An 18,856-nucleotide genomic window follows, 5' to 3' on the forward strand; every position below is an offset into this window, starting at 1 on the left:
TTTTAAATGTATTATGTTATATCCATCTATTGGATACCACAGTTGTTAAAAATTAGTATTTTACAAAAATGTTTAGTGTCTTCTAAAGGTTTTTCTTATATATTGTTAAGGAAAAGAGCGTGTAGGAAAGAGTATTTACGTGATAAACTCACCTTTAAAAATCTCACAGATTAAAAAAAATCTATATATCAAATATATTATCTTTTCTATTCAACTATACAAAAATATATGTGTATTTATGTGGTGTATGTATAAACATAAACATAAATATAAATATAAATATAAATATATATCTTTAATAGGCAAGGCCTCACTGAAAAGTGAGTTTGAATAATGACCTAAAGTGCTTGAGGACGTGAATTGTGCTTATGTCTGGGGAAAGAATTTTAGGTAGGGGGGACATCAAGTGTGAATGCAAGCATGTGCCTGGCATGTGTGAGAAAGCAAGGAAACCAGTATGGGGGAATGGACAAGGGGAAACGGGAGATGAATTCAAAGATCCATTAGCAGAGATTTTACGTTCTTTGTATATTTCTCCTTTCTTTTAGGTTTCACTTTTTTCTTAATTATAATTGTTAAGGGCTTTTGTAATGTTTTAAAAGATATCTCAGATTTTTTCCTTAATGGTTGTCTTTTTACAATTTCTTCTTATATATTATATTATTTCCTTTGCCTGGTTTTACACTGGTATTTTAAATTCTTTGGCTAACTCTTCAAGTTGACTTCATTTATTTTGTACCTTTTCTTTTAAAGAAATAATGAAAATGAATGAATTATAGTTTATAAGTCTCCCTTTTTTAATTTTTCGCTGTGTTGCTAGGTTTGCAGGATCTTAGTTCCCTGACCAGGGACTGAACCCAGGGCCACGGCAGTGAAAGTTCCAAGCCCTAACCACTGGACCACCAGGGAATTCCCTCTTTTGATTGAATTAATAAGTTTTTACATTTAGTGGGGTTTTTTGTTACTTTTTCATAGTTTTAGTTGTAGTTATTTTTAAGTATGAATTTTTCTGCTTATACAACATAATATGTTTATTGTAGAAGAGTGGAAGAAAATCTAGAAAGGAGGAAGAAGAAAATAAATAATAATCCCACCCATCATCCACTCATTCAAATGCATATATAGTTATTTTCCTTAAATTTGGGATATTAATTACTTATAGTTTTATAACCTGAATTTTTCTGTATTTGGCTTAATAATTTTTAGACATTATAACTAATTTTTTCGTGAGAAAATACCTTTTTTCTGTGTGTGGTAGAAGTACAAAGGACATGAAAGGACATGAATATAAATGCCCTTCTTCCTGATTCCCACTGTTCTCCACTTGCCCCAGCTAAAGACAATCACTGTACCAGTTTGCTGTGTTTCTTTGCAGAGATATTCTATTGCAAAAACTAACATGATGTTTTCTCTTCTTTATGGTCAGAATATCTGTTGCTTCTTGTGTCACTTGTGGTGATAAGTGTGAGCCATTGTTTTTCATGATCTAATTCAGTTACTTTCGAAGTTAATAGGGATTCTTCCTAGATTCGGACAATGGGCTGTTGATTCTTGTTTTTAGTATTTAGTTTCCTTTTGTATTTTTTTCACAGGTATTTTAGTGATAAATTTTGATACCCTGAAGTAAGGACTTTTATTCAAAACTTCGCTTACCAGGAGAATCATATTTTTCTCTTGTTTTCATTTGTTGGTTCCTGTTTTGTTTATTTTTGGTTTGTTTGGTGCTAAATCATATTTTCTTTATTTACCTATATTTTTACTGTAAGCCACCATAAATTGTTTTTGGAAAGAGATGCACTATAAATCAAACAGTACATAAATAACATTTTATTATTGTGCTACAAAAAGATGATTACTAAGTGTCCACCATCAAGAAATGGCAAAAGCAAGTCTTGGTATAAATGAATGCTGTATCAAGTGTTAAAAATGTATTTTTATTGACTTGGAAAGATGACATTTTTCTTAGTAAGAAAAAGAGCAGGTCACATAGTACTGTGTATACTGATATGACTTTAATTAGGAGATGTTTATATTGATCTGTATATGCCCATATCTATATATGCCTATATGTTCCCCTATGTATGTATGCCCAATTTATCTATACCCGTATCTACATATACTTGATCTATACATGCCCACATCTACCTATGCACAGAGAGAGGTCTTGAAGGGGGTTTACCAAACAGTGATGATTTGTGGTGGTGCCTCTTATATGGATATTATAATCTCTCATTTATAGTTCTATTAGCTTTTTGATTTTTCATGTATATAGAATTTTATCAAAAGTATTATTTTCCTAAAAGAGACCTGAAATTTTTTTTCTTTAAATAATTCTTATGACTAGAATGCCAAAGTTTAAAACTCAGGCAACTTGTTTACATGTAAGTTGTAAAACTTCACCTAGATTTACCTTTTACTTCAAAACTAACACAGGGTGATGCATCAGAGTTTTGAGTGTCATTCAATTGGCTATAATTTCTGTTTACATACAATGCATAAAAGTTTGAAACTGATTTTATATGTTGCATTTAACTACAAATGTGTTATTTTATCCGAATTTCTTGTCAATTGGTGTTTTAGAAGCATTTCTATACAGAAATCTTCCTAAGAAATATAGAAATAATGTTCTCCCTTTTAGTAACATCGTATCTTTAAATACTAAAATCTCTACACTAAAATGATAAAGCTTTGTTATTTGTTCATAATACATATATGGTTGCTCTGCTGTGCAAAGGACAGGAAAGTCACAAAGCTTCCATGTAGAAGCTGGTTATTAAATATTCAAGCTCAGTTTATCAGGACCTTTATTATACCACCAGAAATCTTCTGTAATGAAGAGCTACTTGTAACATCAAAGCACTGGAGACATTATCTCTTCCCCCCATAGCCCATGACCTAAAAGCTTTTCTTTTTATCTTTATATGAAAGAAAAACATGCTTTTCAAAAAAGCCTCAACATTTGTGGACATTGTGTGCATCATGTAAAGTAGACTCTGGATGTAGTCTTTGAGGTTTGCCTTTGCCCAAGTGTTTTGTTTTTTCAACATTGTGCTTTTTATTATTTTCTTAGAGAGCCAGAAAAAGGAATTTTGTTTTAAACTAATTTTGAGAAAGCAAATGGTTTCTAATTAGCGACACAGGGTTTTTTCCCAGAATAATCTGAAGGTCTGAAAAAGTGGCACTGGTACTTGTTGGACCTTTCTTTCATATTCGTTTTTGGGTTTTCTTTTTGGTTTTTTTTTTAACATCTTTATTGGAGTATAATTGCTTTACAATGGTGTGTTAGTTTCTGCTTTATAACAAAGTGAATCAGCTGTGCATACACATATATCCCCATATCTCCTCCCGCTTGTGTCTCCCTCCCACCTTCCCTATCCCACCCCTCTAGGTGGTCACAAAGCACGGAGCTGATCTCCCTGTTCTATGTGGCTGCTTCCCACTAGCTATCTATTTTACATTTGGTAGTGTATATATGTCATATTCTTTTAGAAAGTAAGGGAAGCATATTTTATTGGACTTTAGAGATAGTTTTAGGAATCCAAAATTTGAATAGTCATCTCTAAAAATGAATATTACAACCAAATTGGACACTCATAATAGAGCCAGAAGCCCCTGAAACGTGAAGAGGAATGTCAGTGTGCCTGCCTCCTTTTCATTTTCTATCAAATACAGAGTATTAGGGGCAAAACAAAGATGGGAATAATATACAACTGCAACACAGGAAAAAGGACTTTTCTAAAGAAATTACCTAAGAGTTTTCCTTTCACCTGATTTCAATTGTATCTTGCCATATAATACATATATACATATAGAGACTGTTTAATCATGTTATTTCTATTTGCATGGAGACATACAATGGTAAGACATTTGTAAGTGCTTTTAATAGTAATTTCACATGGTTGCATGAAAAAAATGCTTGGATTTGTGTAAATACCTCTGTTTTTTTATGTAAAAAACCCAAACTCCAATATTTATTTGGTTGATTTAGAATCATTAGAATTAGAGGAAAAGAAGTTGAGGGAAGAGATATTTTTAGTAATTAGAAAAGCAAAAGTGAAACAAATCTTGTTCTTGGACTTATACTCTTTGGCTTTTTTAGTAAGATGTTGAGTTTGAGAAACTATTGCCCTGGAGTAAATTCTAATTTATGCTGAAAAATTTTAAATGCATACTATTCTGCATGAAAGTACAAATGTGAGTAAATTATGTATGGTGACTACTCATTGCTTAAAGCCTCTTGAAAAAAGAAAAAAAAATTCTGTTGGCATCTCACTAATATGCCAACATTTGGTTAGTTATGTTTACTCCTGTTTACCACAGGTAAACTGCATGGGACATCAGACTGCTCATTATAGAGACAAGTGTGCTCCTTTCCCAAAGTTGGATGACCAAACAAGTCATGGTGCATATTGTAATTTCAGTGCTACTGTACATCTTCAAGCCGTATGAGGTAAGATGCTTACTAAGCACTGCATTTTGGCCGTCAGAATGCTTCATGGATGGTAAATAAAGGCAGTGCTATGGGTTTGCGGAGCTAAACAAATATCTGATGCATTCTAGAAATCTCTTCTAGAAAGCTTCTACTTTGAACTTTAAGTTTTGGAAGAAGTACATTTTGCATTTATTGACTAATCTTTCATTAAAAGCACACTTTCTAGGGCATTCATTGGAAACATCCACTTCTGTTTTCTTGTGATAAGTCAATGCCCATTTCACCTGGCAGAGAACTCAATTGTCAGCAGTGCTGACGTTTGAAATGTTAGTTTTCCCTCTTTCTAGTTGTATGGTCGGTTACTATTTTTTAAACACAACAAAAACTTTGAAGAGTAAATAGAAAGACCAAAAGCAGAAGAACTAAAAAGAAGTGTATTTGTTTAATTCTTGTCATTTTTCAGAAACCTTATCTCTGGAATTTAATGCCATAGTTTAAGATCAAATTACACAAATATCTCAGTAGGAAATGGATAATTTTTCCTTTATACTTATTTATAGATGTTGCTTTTTATAGTTATCAGCTGTGTCATTGATAAAATCATACTATAGAACAGCACTGAGATCAACAAACTATGGTCCAAAGGCCAAAGGTCAAATCCTGCCTACACCTGTTTTTGTAAATAAAACTTTACTGGAATTCAGGCCATTATTTATGCATTGTCTATAGCTGCTTTCTGGCTACTATGGTCGAGTTGAATAGTTGTTATAGAGACTATACAGGCCCATAATGTCTAAGTTATTTACTCTCTGGTTCTTTACAGAAAAAGTTTATTGACCCCTGTTCTAGCACATGGATTTGCTAATTTGTAAGGGAATACACAAGTTTTTTGTTTGATTGTTTTTGTAGTATGTAATAAAGGGGAAGAATAAAAATATTTATTATTTCAGACAATTTTTTTTCAGTGAAGTATATTTGCATTATTGCTTAAAATTTTTTAAAGTCTTAACAATTTCCTGTAGAAGGACATCCTGCTTAGATGCAAATTTGTGTACACTGTCAGGTGGATAGTTAATAAGTTGGTATCTCTTCAAAGAAAAAATATTTTCTAAACCATGCTGTGAGATTGGCATAGAAGGAACTCTGGAAAATAGGGTTCAGGTGAGTCAGTGAAGTGGCTTCTAATCATGCAGCTATTATCTGCCTGAAAACTGCACAAACTGAGGTTAGTCTGCAGGCCCTATCAGCTTGTTCTTGGCGAGGCTCCCAAACCTCTAACTGTATCATGGCTGTGGCTTCATTCTCTATAGCAGATTATTCCCATGGCTGTCTCAAAGATAGTCTCTGGGCCAATTTTTTTTTTTTTTAATCTGTCACATTTACTTCCCTAAAAAAAAGTAAAAGAAACTTGTTAAGAAATAAAAAGAGTAAATGTGCTAAGTTATTTTTAAATTTTTTTGTATCTTCATTTGGTTGTTAAATAGCTGTGTACGTATGTGTGTGTGCTTGAGTATACGCATGCATGATTAACGAAAACTAGTAGAATTGTGAAATAATGTACTGAGTTCCAAAATAGAGCTTTTCTATAAAACATCTAGCAGAAGGATAATAGATAATGATGCAATGGTTAACATTACTGTTTTCAAAAATTGAAAAGGAATCGTCACTTGGAGCCAGTTTGGCATTTTCCTATATGACATCCTATTTAGGGCTCTGAATCTCAGCTATGCAGTTCTGTGAATTTGGATCCAACAGAGAAGATGTAGCTTTCACACAATTTTCTTCAGTTATAAGAAATATAATCATTGCAATGGGATGCCTCAAACCTGGGTCACTTAAATCATTTTTGAAGACAGCAGATGCTCTTCAGGGACATTCAAGATGGGGAAGGTACCTGTTGTTCATTGCATCTCAGTGTCACCCACACAGACTCAGTGCAGGTCAGTGTGTTCAGGAGTCAGTCAGGAAGAGGGATAGGAAAATGTTGCAATTTAACAAATGTGCTAAAATACAAGTATAGAGAAAAATATTTTGAAAGGCTAAGCTGTTTAGATTCCAAATATTTAGATTTCCTCTCAGTGTTAATCCTGAGAAAGTAATTGAATGGGATATGAAGATATAAGTATATACATTAAAATATAATTTTCTGAAAAAACACCCACTTTATTTTGAGCTAAACAAAAAAAGGGTATTTTCAGATTCAATGCATTATAATGTTAATTTATATCAGATCTTGGGAGGAAGTAACCTATTTTATTCTTATTATTTGTTGTCTCAAGATATAGGATTCCTACACTTCTGAATTCCAATTATATGCAGTAGAATTTTGAAGATAATAGAGCAGAGGTCAAAATTTTGGACATTGGGATACTTATAGCCCATTGACTTTCTATTGGATATAAATAGCTTTTAAAAAAACTAGAAATTTTATTAAAATATAGATTCTAAAACTCCATTGAAAATCTAGGAGATTTTGATGTTTGTTTTGTCTTAAAATTTTTGTTAATGTAAAGGTTGTACACGCACTTGGTATAAAATAAATTCAAAGGGTACAGAGGGTCATAAAGAGATTTTCTTGATCCCTGTCCCAGTTTTACATTTTCTTAAGTGTTCGTCCATGAATGCTTATGCTTATATGAACATACAAGTGAAAGAGAAAATGAAATTATGATAAACATATTTTTCTATGCTAAGTACTTTTAATTAATTTTAGTGATTAACTTCCATTTATTAATTTTTAGTACTTTACTGCTTTATGCTTTTATTCCACTTTTATTGTCATTGCTTTAGTATTTTTAAGTTCTTACCTTTGATAAAACTTCCTTTTCTCTTCTCCTACTTAAATTTGTTATTACATAAGTGTCAAATGCTGTCACTTAGATGCTTGACAGGCCTTGTGGTCATCGCAATGACATAGGGTGGAGGGTTTCACAGTGCAAGCAGCAGGGCAGGCTGAGAGGATGCCGGGCGGCCCTGTGAACACCGTGCTCTGTGCTACAATCTTTCAGTCCCTTAAATAGCCATCCAAAAAGTTTCTAAAACCTCACAGCTAAAAACTATTCCTGGAGAAATAATGATCCTCTTCTTATCAAAGACTGGACATGTTTAGCTACATTAATGTTATTTGAACCCTTCTAACTACTGAAAGGGTCAAGGTGGAGAACAGAATCTAGAATTATTCTATTTTCCAGTTCTTTTCCCTGGTGTATTGAGTTCGAGGGATCTGGGGGCTGATCAAAGAAACAGATATGACCATGAGGTGGCAGCAGCACACAATGAGTTTTATTTGGGCAGTGCTTTGACAGGCTTGCACTTGGGGAAATGTCCCTCACAGCAGGAGACCTTCCAGAGGCACTGGCTGGGGGACTATACCTAGAAGAGGAGGAGGGGCAAGGGAAATCAGAGAAGGATCAGGAAGGGGATTACCTGTCTAGATGATGTTTCTGAGCAGCATGATGGAGAGTCTCTGGGTCAGAGAGCTCTGAAGGGCAGCAGCAGTTTGGGGTCTTTCTTTTATAGCCACAGAATTTATCTGATCTATGGTTAACAGATCTTGGGTGCAGTTTTGTGTGGTATGCAAAGCAGGAAGGCTCTAAAAAGCTAAAACCTGCTTATTTGGGCTACATTTAAAGCAACTGGATGTGTAAAAATTTGGGATTTTTCGGTGGGCTTTGGAGCTACAGTCCCAAGCTGCTGTGAAGAAATAGACAACATAGGGCCAATGTACAGAAGCCATTTTTTGGCTCATTAATATAGCAGCTAAGTCTCACTAATTTTGTTTGTGTATGTGTGTTTTGTTTCATTATAACATATTCCAAATACACATAAAATATGTACACCAATATAATGTATAACAGATACACACCTCTATATTTGTTAAGCTCATAATTTTGTCATAATTGCTCCAGGTTTTTTAAAGAAGTATATCACTAGAGTTTAATTCCTTGTGTGCCCCTCCCTTAAGACTAGTCCCCTCCTTGCCCTCTTCAGAGGAGTCTCCTAAATATGTTTAGATTCAAATACTATATATATGTATGTGTGTGTGTATTTTATATATATACATATGTAATTTAAAATGATTTAAAAACTTGTGTTGGGATGATTTAAAACTTTATATAAATGATAACACAGCATACATATTCTTCTGTCCTCTCCTTACAATTCTTGAAATTTATCCAAATGGATCCAGTTGATATCTATAGATCAAGTTTGTTTTCACTGCTAAATAGTATTTCATTATGTGAATATAACATGATTTTTGAACAATTTCATATTGATGGACATTTAAGTTGTTTCCAGCTTATTATTTTTGCAAATGATGTTGTAGAGAGCGTTCCTAGACATCTTACGTAAATGCTGCTACTTGGCTATTCCATTTCAATACTCTGGAAATAAATTGGCAAATAATTCCCAAACACCTCATGTGCACAGTGTTGTTGGGACGATAATGAAATTAGATATACTTTCTATTTTTAATAAGTTTATAATCTTGGTTTAATCTTGTATATATTCCTAAATAAGAATGACTCTAGTATTTGATAGTTTAATTTTACCTTTAATTTTACTAAATTTAAATTTATTTCTAAGACAGTGGTATTGTCAATGTTATAGCTTGATTATTTCTCCCAATATTTGGTTTTGGTAATCTTCCAAATTGCACAGGCAAATGTGAATGACTGAGTTATAGTTTTGTCTTAAGGAGAATGTTGTGTTAAAGAGCCTTTCTGAGTTTCTAATACTGTCACTTGCTCAGTTAATAATTTATTAAATACTTCACAGCAATTAGATAAATGAGATTTTAAAAAAATGTTTTCCACTACAGCTCAAGTAATTTAAATCACTCCCTTAAGAGCTGTATTTTGGGAAAAGTCATAGTGGCAGGCACGTGACATAGTAAGGATAATGATCAGTGTAAACTGATAACTTATAATGGGAAATATATACAGTTTTTGAACTGCATTCTAAATCACTTGTTTTTCCAGCATTTATTATATGCAACAAACACATAGAAAGTGGTTAACTAAAACAGGTAGTTTGAAAATATTTTAGCATTTTTATCCAAACAAATGTCACAATTTTTTTTGAAAATGAAAAATGCTAAGTATAATAAAAGTATATATTTATACTCTTGGCAGCCAAATGTGCTTTTTAATGGAATTTAAATAAATGGAATTTTTATGACAAAAAAAGCAACAGTAAAAGCAGTGATTATGTTTTTCATAGTTCATTTGCCTTCTTTGCCCTGCAGACCTTGTGTGGAAGAAAATGAGATCCCGAGTGAAGTCTACAATGTCATTGACTCTGAAGAAGGACTCAGAGACCCATTGGTGTTTAATGACCCTTACTGGCCTATGCAGTGGGAACTGGTATGATCTTCAGAAATAGATGGTTCTTTGGCAATGTTAAGAAATATTATTTTCGTCATGTTTTAATTCAGTAGACAGACACTTTTATGCACTGCCTGCTTTTATCTATTGGTTTTGCAGAGAGAGACTTAGCCAACTTTTGATGAAATATTACTGCCAGCTTATTAATGAGTACTAATCCTTTTAATTTGATTACATCCTTAGGGTTTGATTTAGCCTATAAAAGGTACCAGTAAAAAACCTAAGACATTTAAATTTGGTGTCTGTAAACAGGCTCATTACATAGAAATGTTGTTGCCATTCAGGCTTGAAGTTCTTATTTTTGCATAACCAGAATATATTCTATATTACTTCAATAATGAGAGAACTTGTCTTTGTCTTTATGGAGTAAGTGGAAGTTAGAACATTGCACAACAAACTTTTTTTCATAACACTTATAGTGTTGGACTTTTTAGGACTACATTGCCCTGTCATTTATACAAGACTGTGGCAATGGAAAGGTCTGAGAAAAACACACGTATTTTTTGAGCATTAACAAGTAAAAAAAAAAAGTTGAAGTAGATACCACTAAATATTTTTAAGGGAAGTATTTGGAATGTGAAAACTGTTGTGATAGCTCCTTTTTAGGTTGATCATTGGCAGTTACCAAGCCTACTCTCTGAAAAGAGTAGAAAACCCATATTGGAAAATGTCCAGGTCACTTTTCTGTAGCTTCAATTCACCTTTAAAAAGTGAAACATAATTTAGAAAGTTCTAAGAGATGTATATGACTACGTTTGACATTTCAAACACACATGCACAGAAACTTAAGTAAAAAAAAATAAGAATTTCTTCAATTACATGGAGTTGAAATAATTGCTAACAAGTGAGTGGACTAGAGCTAATTAGGATAATGATAGTCAAAGATAAAAGGAGTGAAATTAAGAAAAAGGAGTGAGGGAAGTAGCTAGATAAAGAAGGAAGGCGTGAAATGTGGGGAAATTTTTTTCAACTTTCTCGTTTGTTGGTTTTTTTGACCTGAAGAAGCAGTGAAAAGTAAGATGAATACTTGAAGATTACATTTGTGATACTTTGTAATTAGTCACCAACAAGAAATACTTTTTTGTGTAGGGTTATTAAATGCCCAGCTCCCCTATATTGAGGTCAAGGATTTTAGGAGACACAAGAGGGAAAGAAGATGGAAGGTAAGTGATATAGGAAAAACAAGAAGAATTGAGTAGCAGTCAATAAAGTGACAGATTAGAAATGGAGAATAGTCTTAGAGACTATTAAACAATAAGCCCTCTTAAAATCAGACAAGATTGTGAAAAGAAAGGACAGAAAGCAGAGGTAGTAGGATAACTCTATATCATTTTCTAGGGCACAAGTTGATAGACTTTTTCTGCAAATGACCAGATAGTAAATATTTCTGGCTTTGTGGACCACATAAATCTCTGTGGTGTATTTTTGTTGTTGTTCCAGTCCTTTAAAAATGTAAAAACCTTTCTCAGCTTAGAGTCATACAAAAACAGGCTGTAGGTTGGATTTCACTTGCAGACCATAGTTTACTGACAGTTGTAGAAAGTAAAGGGAAAAGAGGAGTCAAATAGGAAGTAGCCATTCAGATTTAGCTCTCTCTCTCATTTTTTTTTATTGAAGTATAGTTGATTTACAATGTTGTGTTAATTTCTGCTGTATAGCAAAGTGATTGTTATACATATATATACATTCTTTTTTATATTCTTTTACATTATGGTTTATCACAGGATACTGAATATAGTTCCCTGTGCTATACAGTAGGACCTTGTTGTTTATCTATTCTATATATAACAGTTTGCAGATTTAGCTATCTATTAAGCATCCAGGTGCTGTGCTATTTACACACTATACTAGCACAACTCAGCAATGAAAAGTCAAGCCAGGTTATACTAATGTCTAGTATACTAATGTATACTAATGTAATATACTTCTAGGTTATTACTACATTCTGGTAGCACCATTCTAGAGGCATGTGTGCCAGTATGGAAGAGATTCTTCATAATGCCACAATGCGCCATAATACAAAATTGCAAAGAAAGAATTGCAGTTTCCAGTTGGAGTTCTGATGTTATTCATAACAGCAGACATAAGCTGTGTTACAAAATCCATCCACTGATGAGAATACCAAACTAATTTCATTGGAAAATTGAATGGCACAGGTGTGAGTTCTCCACAACCAATCATCCTGAAATAGTCTATTCTTTATTTTTGTGTCCATCTACTCCTCAGACAACAACCTATGGCAATCTGGTTTTGTGATGCCCTCCCACTTGCCCTGGTGATCTTCCCCCACCTTCATGTGCTCCACTTAATTTCCCAATGTACTTAAGACTTTCCAGTTCTTATCTTACTTGAGTCATCAATTAGGAGCTGATAACTATCCAGATAAAATTCAAATGGCCATGATTCCCTCTCCCAAATTCTCTTTGCTTGTGCCTCCTCAACATTCGTTCCTGAGTAATTCTTATATTCTAAAATTCACTCCAGGCACTATATTCTAAAAGAATATCCTTTTCACCTACCAGAGTGAATTGGGCCACTTTTACTCTGTACTTCTGTGCTCACACTACCATTGGAATGAGTGAAAAAGTGAATAAGTGAATAGCTAATGCTTGACAATTTGTGTGTCCTCTCAGCTAGACGATAATACGCTTAAGGACAGGGACTATGCTTTATTCATCTCTACATTGCAACTCATGGCAGGAAATGTGACATTTTTAATACCAAATAAGCATGTGTTTAATTAGCAAATTTTGGAATGCATGTATGAACATAGCTTTTCATTTTTCTTCCTTTTGTTTTGTATTGTAAAGTAAGAAAAATCTATTTAACTCTTACCTGCTGTGAGCTTGTGTTCTAGTAAAACTGGTTTTCAGTTGAAAAATCTGCTTCTATCTCTGCCAGTAATTTTAAGGACAAAAAGAAAAAAAAAAAAAAAGATTCTGTAATAGGAAACCCCCAGTAGAGTGGCTTGAGCAGAATGAGGTTTATCTCATTTAAGAAAAAGAGTTGGTCCAGGGCCAGAATGAAATCTCGCAGCGCCAAGACCCGAAGCTCCTTCCGTCTGCCACCTCACTTGTGTCCCTCTTACACATGGCTCACTGCCTTTTCTGCACTCCACGTAGTAGTGAGAAAAAAAGAAGGTATATGGCACCCCAATCTCTTGTGGACACAGCCAGGAAGTTGTATTTGTGTGCTCGTCTCAAACTTGAGGGTCTCTTCCTAGGAGAGGGAAGAATATATGTGAGGAAACAATATGTTAACAGTCTCTTCCTTAAAACTTAAAAAGCAAAACATTTTAAACAAAAATGTAAGTAAACTCTCTGGAATTTCTAATTAGCATTTGATATGTAGCATGAACAATAGAGACATATGAGTATAGGAGACAGGAAATTATAAAGCTATAAAATAATTTTTGAAATGGCAGCGAATTTTTTAAACAATTGTTCCATAATGTTGAAACTCACCTGATTCGCCATTATTTGCCAAAATGTATTATGGCAAGTAATAGAGAATCAAATGTCCTAAGTCTGAACAGAGTATTCTTTATATATGGGCTAAATTCACCATTTAAATAAAATGTCAGGAACAAACTCTTCCAAATATATAATACTAACTTTTTCTTTCTACTCCTACTGTTATTCTCAGTGAAAAATCATTTTATTATCATAAACCCATCTAAGAACAGCCATGATATTCTTCTGCTAAATATTTGTACAATTCTGCTAATGTGAGGTAATATTTATAATTTTTTTGTCCTAGTATATTTTTCAGAACATATTTCTTGAGAAATTCTTGTTAGCTTTTAAATATCATTGTAGTTCTTAAGATTTGCATATAAAGTTATTGCTGCTTCTGCCTAAAATTGTGCTAAAAAGTATAATTGTGAAGAAAATTGTGACTTACATTTTCTGAAGTACTATGTTCTAATGATAAAGTTCTTTAAAATATTGTGCTAGATTTTTGCAATCATGGTCAAGTGTTCCATCATGTTATCTGAAGTAAGTAGCCTAGAAGAAGTGAAAGTCAAAAAGATGACTATTGGGCCTCCCTAGTGGCGCAGTGGTTGAGAGTCCGCCTGCCGATGCAGGGGATACGGGTTCGTGCCCCGGTCTGGGAGGATCCCATATGCCGCGGAGCGGCTGGGCCCGTGAGCCATGGCTGCTGGGCCTGCGCATCCGGAGCCTGTGCTCCGCAACGGGAGAGGCCACAAGAGTGAGAGGCCCGCATACCGCAAAAAGAAAAAAAAAAAAAAAAAAAGATGACTATTTTTATTAGTTTATATAGGCAAAAACAAAACCCATTTTAACTGATGCTCAAAGCTCAATAGACATTGATAAGAAAAATTACAGCAATATAATTTTTAAGAACGTGAGGTTATTTGATTTTTTTCTGCTTTAATTTTTGATTCAGAAATTAATTTTGCAAAAAAGAAGTGTTGCATCTGCACATGCATTATTTTACCTATAATACGGTGAGATGATGTGAAAGTGAGTTGACAGCATGAAATTTCATCAGTGCAAAGGGCATTAGGATACTCTTATAGTGTTGGGGATCAGTGTCTGTGAGCTAGGGCTTCTTTCCTTCCTCAGCTTCCACGCCTGTGTGGGCTGCCACAGCACAGGCCAGAGGGCCAGGTTGAGGACAGTGTCAAGAGAGGTTAAACCTATGTGTTTAAAAGAGAGGTTAAACCTATGAGTTTAAAAGTTGCTGTGACTAGGTGTGTTAGGAAGAATTTATACTGGGTATATTAGGGTATAAGTTTAGACAAATGTGGATTCAGATCCTATGTCTCATCTGTGACTGTCATGAATATTTTAATGTTCTGAAAATCTGTTTTCTTATCTGTAAGATGGACTTAAACTTTGCAGGATTGTTCTTAGAATCAAATGAGATTATGGACACAAAGGATGTGTCACAATGCTTGACATGTGGTAGGCATTCAATGAGCAGCTTGGCAACTGGCCAGATTCCTTTCCTGTTATGGGTTAAACGTCCATTACATAGGAAGTAAACCATGCAGAATGCTCATTTCTCAACAACACTGGATGATTAAAGCAGTACCAGTGCAGGTTGTTAATAATTCTTGTGTTATAATATAATGGGAATAATGTGTTAGTGATCTCCAAAGAAGGGCTTACCCCACAAAACATACATAAGCATAAAGTAATGGGATACAGGAAAAAATTTAAGGACTTCCATTTATATTTATTTTTTATCTTTAATTTTTTAAACATTTTTCTGACTGTATTATAATCCGTATAATATGTTAGTATATTAATACATGTTTTCATTTCCAAATAATTAAATATATAATATGGGTGTATGCACAACACATTTTTTATGAGAAGACATGATCAAAATGTTGAAAGAGACTGATATACTCAACAAATACTCATGAAGTGGATGTCACAATGTTTTTACTGAGTTTCTGGTAAGTGAACAGGACTAGGCATTAATTCTTTTAAGATGAATCAGATATGGATTTTTACATTAAAAATCTTAAAGTCTAACAGAGGTATTAGCACACACTAATAAATAACTATATTATTAGATGGCAATAGATTCTATTAAGAAGGCAAAATTAAGAGTAGTTATTTGGAGCCTTCAAGATGGTAGAGGAGTAAGACATGGAGATCACCTTCCTCCCCACAAATACATCAAAACTACATCTACATGTGGAACAACTCCTACAGAACACCTACTGAACACTGTCAGAAGACCTCAGACTTCCCAAAAGGCAAGAAACTCCCCACGTACTTGAGTAAGGCATAAGAAAAAAGGAAAAACAGAGACAAAAGAATAGTGATGGGACCTGCACCTCGGGGAGGGAACTGTGAAGGAGGAAAAGTTTCCACATACTAGGAAGCCCCTTCACTGGTGGACACGGCGGGTGGCGGAGGGGAGAAGTTTCGGAGCCATGGAGGAAAGTGCAGCAATAGGGGTGTGGAGGGCAAAGCAGAGAGATTCCCGCATAGAGGATCGGTGCTGACCAGTACTCACCAGCCTAAGAGGCTTCTCTGCCCACCCACTGGGGTGAGCAGGGGCTGGGAGCTGAGGCTTGGGCTTTGGGTTCAGACCCCAGCAAGAGGACTGGGGCCGGCTGTGTGAACACAGCCTGAAGGGGCCTAGTGTGCCACAGCTAGCCAGGAGGGAGTCCGGGAAAAACTCAGGACCTGCCTAAGAGGCAAGAGACCATTGTTTCAGGGTGTGCGAGGAGAAGGAACTCAGAGCACCACCTAAACAAGCTCCAGAGACCGGTGCAAGCCGTGGCCACTAGCACGGACAACAGAAATGGGCATGAGACACTAAGGCTGCTGTTGCAGCCACCAAGAAGCCTGTGTGTAAGCACAGGGTCACTCTCCACACCTCCCCTCCCAGGAGCCTGTGCAGCCCGCCACTGCCAGGGTTCCGTGATCCAGAGACAGCTTCCCTGGGAGAACACAAGGGGCGCCTCGGGCCTTTGCAACATCATGCCGGCCTCTGCCGCTGCAGGCGAGCCCCGCATTCCATACCCCTCCCTCCCCCCAGCCTGAGTGAGCCAGAGCCCCCTAGTCAGCTGCTACTTTAACCCAGACCTGTCTGAGCAAAGAACAGACGCCCTCAGGATACCTACACACAGAGGTGGGGCCAAATCTGAAGCTGAACCCCAGGAGCTGTGTGAACAAAGAAGAGAAAGGGATATTTCTCCCAGCAGCCTTAGGAGCAGCAGATTAGATCTCCACAATCAACTTGATGTACCCTGCATCTGTGTAATACCTGAATAGACAAGGAATCATCCCAAAACTGAGGCGGTGGACTTTGGGAGCAACTGTAGACTTGGGATTTGCTTTCTGCATCAAATTTGTTTCTGGTTTTATGTTTAAGTTAGTTTAGTACTTAGAGCTTATTATCGTTGGTAGATTTGTTTATTGATTTGGTTGCTGTCTTTTTTTATTTCACATATATATATTTTTTCCCTTTTTCTCTTTTTGTGAGGTTGCATGTGTATGCTTCTTTGTGTGATTTTGTCTGTATAGCTTTGCTTTTGCCATTTGTCCTAGGGTTCTTACTGTCTGTTTTGTTTGTTTGTTTGTTTGTTTTAGTATAGTTTTTACTGCTTGTTAACATTGGTAGATTTGCTTTTTGGTTTGGTTGCTCTATTCTTTCTTTCTCTTTTTTATTACTTTTTTCTTTTTAAAACTTGTCTTCTATTTTAATAACTTGATTTTATTTTATTTTTTCTTTCTTCCTTTCTTCCTCCCTTCCTTCCTTCCTTCCTTCCTTTTTCTCCCTTTTCTTCGGAGCTGTGTGGATGACAGGGTCTTGGTGGTCGCCCGGTGTCAGGCCTGCGCCTCGGAGGTGACAAAGCCGAGTTCAGGACATTGGTCCACCAGAGACCTCCTGGCTCCATATAATATCAAACGGTGAAAGCTGTCCCAGATATCTCCATCTCAATGCTAAGACGCAGCTCCACTCGATGACCAGCAAGCTACAGTGCTGGACACCCTATGCCAAATAACTAGCAAGACAGGAACACAACCCCACCCATTAGCAGAAACACTGCCTCAAATCATAATAAGGTCACAGACACCCCAATACACACCAGCAGATGGGGTCCTGCCCACCAAGAAGACAAGATACAGCCTCATCCACCAGAACACAGGCACCAGTCCCCTCCACCAGGAAGCCTACACAACCGCTGAACCAACTTACCTCTGGGAGCAGACACCAAAAACAATGGGAACTACAAACCTGCAGCCTGCGAAATGGAGACCCCAAACACAGTAAGTTAAGCAAAATGAGAAGACAGAGAAATACATAGCAGACAAAGGAACAAGGGAAAAATCCACCAGACCAAACAAATGAAGAGGAAATAGGCAGTCTACCTGAAAAAGAATTCTGAGTAATGGTAGTAAACATGATCCAAAATCTTAGAAATAGAATGGAGAAAATACAAGAAATGTTTAACAAGGACCTAGAAGAACTAAAGAGCAAACAAAAAATCATGAACAACACAATAAATGAAATTAAAACTTCTCTGGAAGGAATCAATAGCAGAATAACTGATGCAGAAAAACAGATAAGTGACCTGGAAGATAAAATAGTGGAAATAACAACCACAGAGCAGAATAAAGAAAAAAGAAAGAAAAGAATTGAGGACAATCTAGGAGACCTCTGGGAAAACATTAAGTGCACCAACATTCGAATTATAGGGGTCCCAGAAGTAGCAGAGAAAAAAAAAAAACAGGACTGATAAAATATTTCAAGACATTATAGTTGAAAACTTGCCTAATATGGGTATGGGTATAGTCAATCAAGTCCAGGAAGCTCAGAGAGTCCCATACAGGATAAATCCAAGGAGAAACATGCCAAAACAAATATTTCTCAAACTATCAAAAATTATATACAAAGAAAAAATATTAAAAGCAGCAAAGGAAAAGCAACAATTAACATACAAAGGAATCCCTATAAGGTAAACTGCTGATCTTTCAGCAGAAACTCTGCAAGCCACAAGGGAGTGGCAGGACGTACTTAAAGTGATGAAAGGGAAAAACCTGCAACCAAGATTACTCTACCCAGCAAGGATCTCATTCAGATTTGATGGAGAAATTAAAACCTCTAGAGACAAGCAAAAGCTAAGGGAATTCAGCACCCCCAACCCAGCTCTACAACAAATGATAAAGGAACTGCTCTAGGCAGGAAACACAATGAAAACACTTACAACAAAAAACCAAAAACAATCAAGAAAATGGCAATAGGAACATACATATTGATAACTACCTTAAATATAAATGGATTAAATGCTTCCACCAAAAGACATAGACTGGCTGAATGGATACAAAAAGAAGACCTATGCATATGCTGTCTACAAGAGACCCACTTCAGACCTAGGGACACATACAGATTGAAAGTGAGGGGATGGAAAAAGATACTCCATGCAAATGGAAATCAAAAGAAATTTGGAGTAGCAATTCTCATATCAGACCAAATAGACATTAAAATAAAGATTGTTACAAGATACAAAGAAGGACACTACATAATGATCAAGGGATCAATC

General features: G+C 35.5%; 1 protein-coding gene across 3 annotated transcripts in view; it reads left to right on the top strand.

Moving 5' to 3' along the window:
- LOC308625846 (uncharacterized protein) overlaps window positions 1-18,856 on the top strand; it is an 805,208-nt gene that overhangs the window by 370,699 nt on the left and 415,653 nt on the right. For all 3 annotated transcript variants that reach the window (XM_081250421.1, XM_081250422.1, XM_081250423.1), the window contains exons 6-7: window positions 4,321-4,450; window positions 9,681-9,798. In XM_081250421.1, coding sequence (XP_081106547.1) covers window positions 4,446-4,450; window positions 9,681-9,798 — 123 coding nt within the window. In that variant the 5' untranslated portion in view covers window positions 4,321-4,445. The remainder of the gene's footprint in view (window positions 1-4,320; window positions 4,451-9,680; window positions 9,799-18,856) is intronic.

This window comes from Mesoplodon bidens (genome assembly GCF_964165515.1).
Source record: "Mesoplodon bidens genome assembly, chromosome: 12".
NCBI classification, from domain to species: domain Eukaryota; kingdom Metazoa; phylum Chordata; class Mammalia; order Artiodactyla; family Ziphiidae; genus Mesoplodon; species Mesoplodon bidens.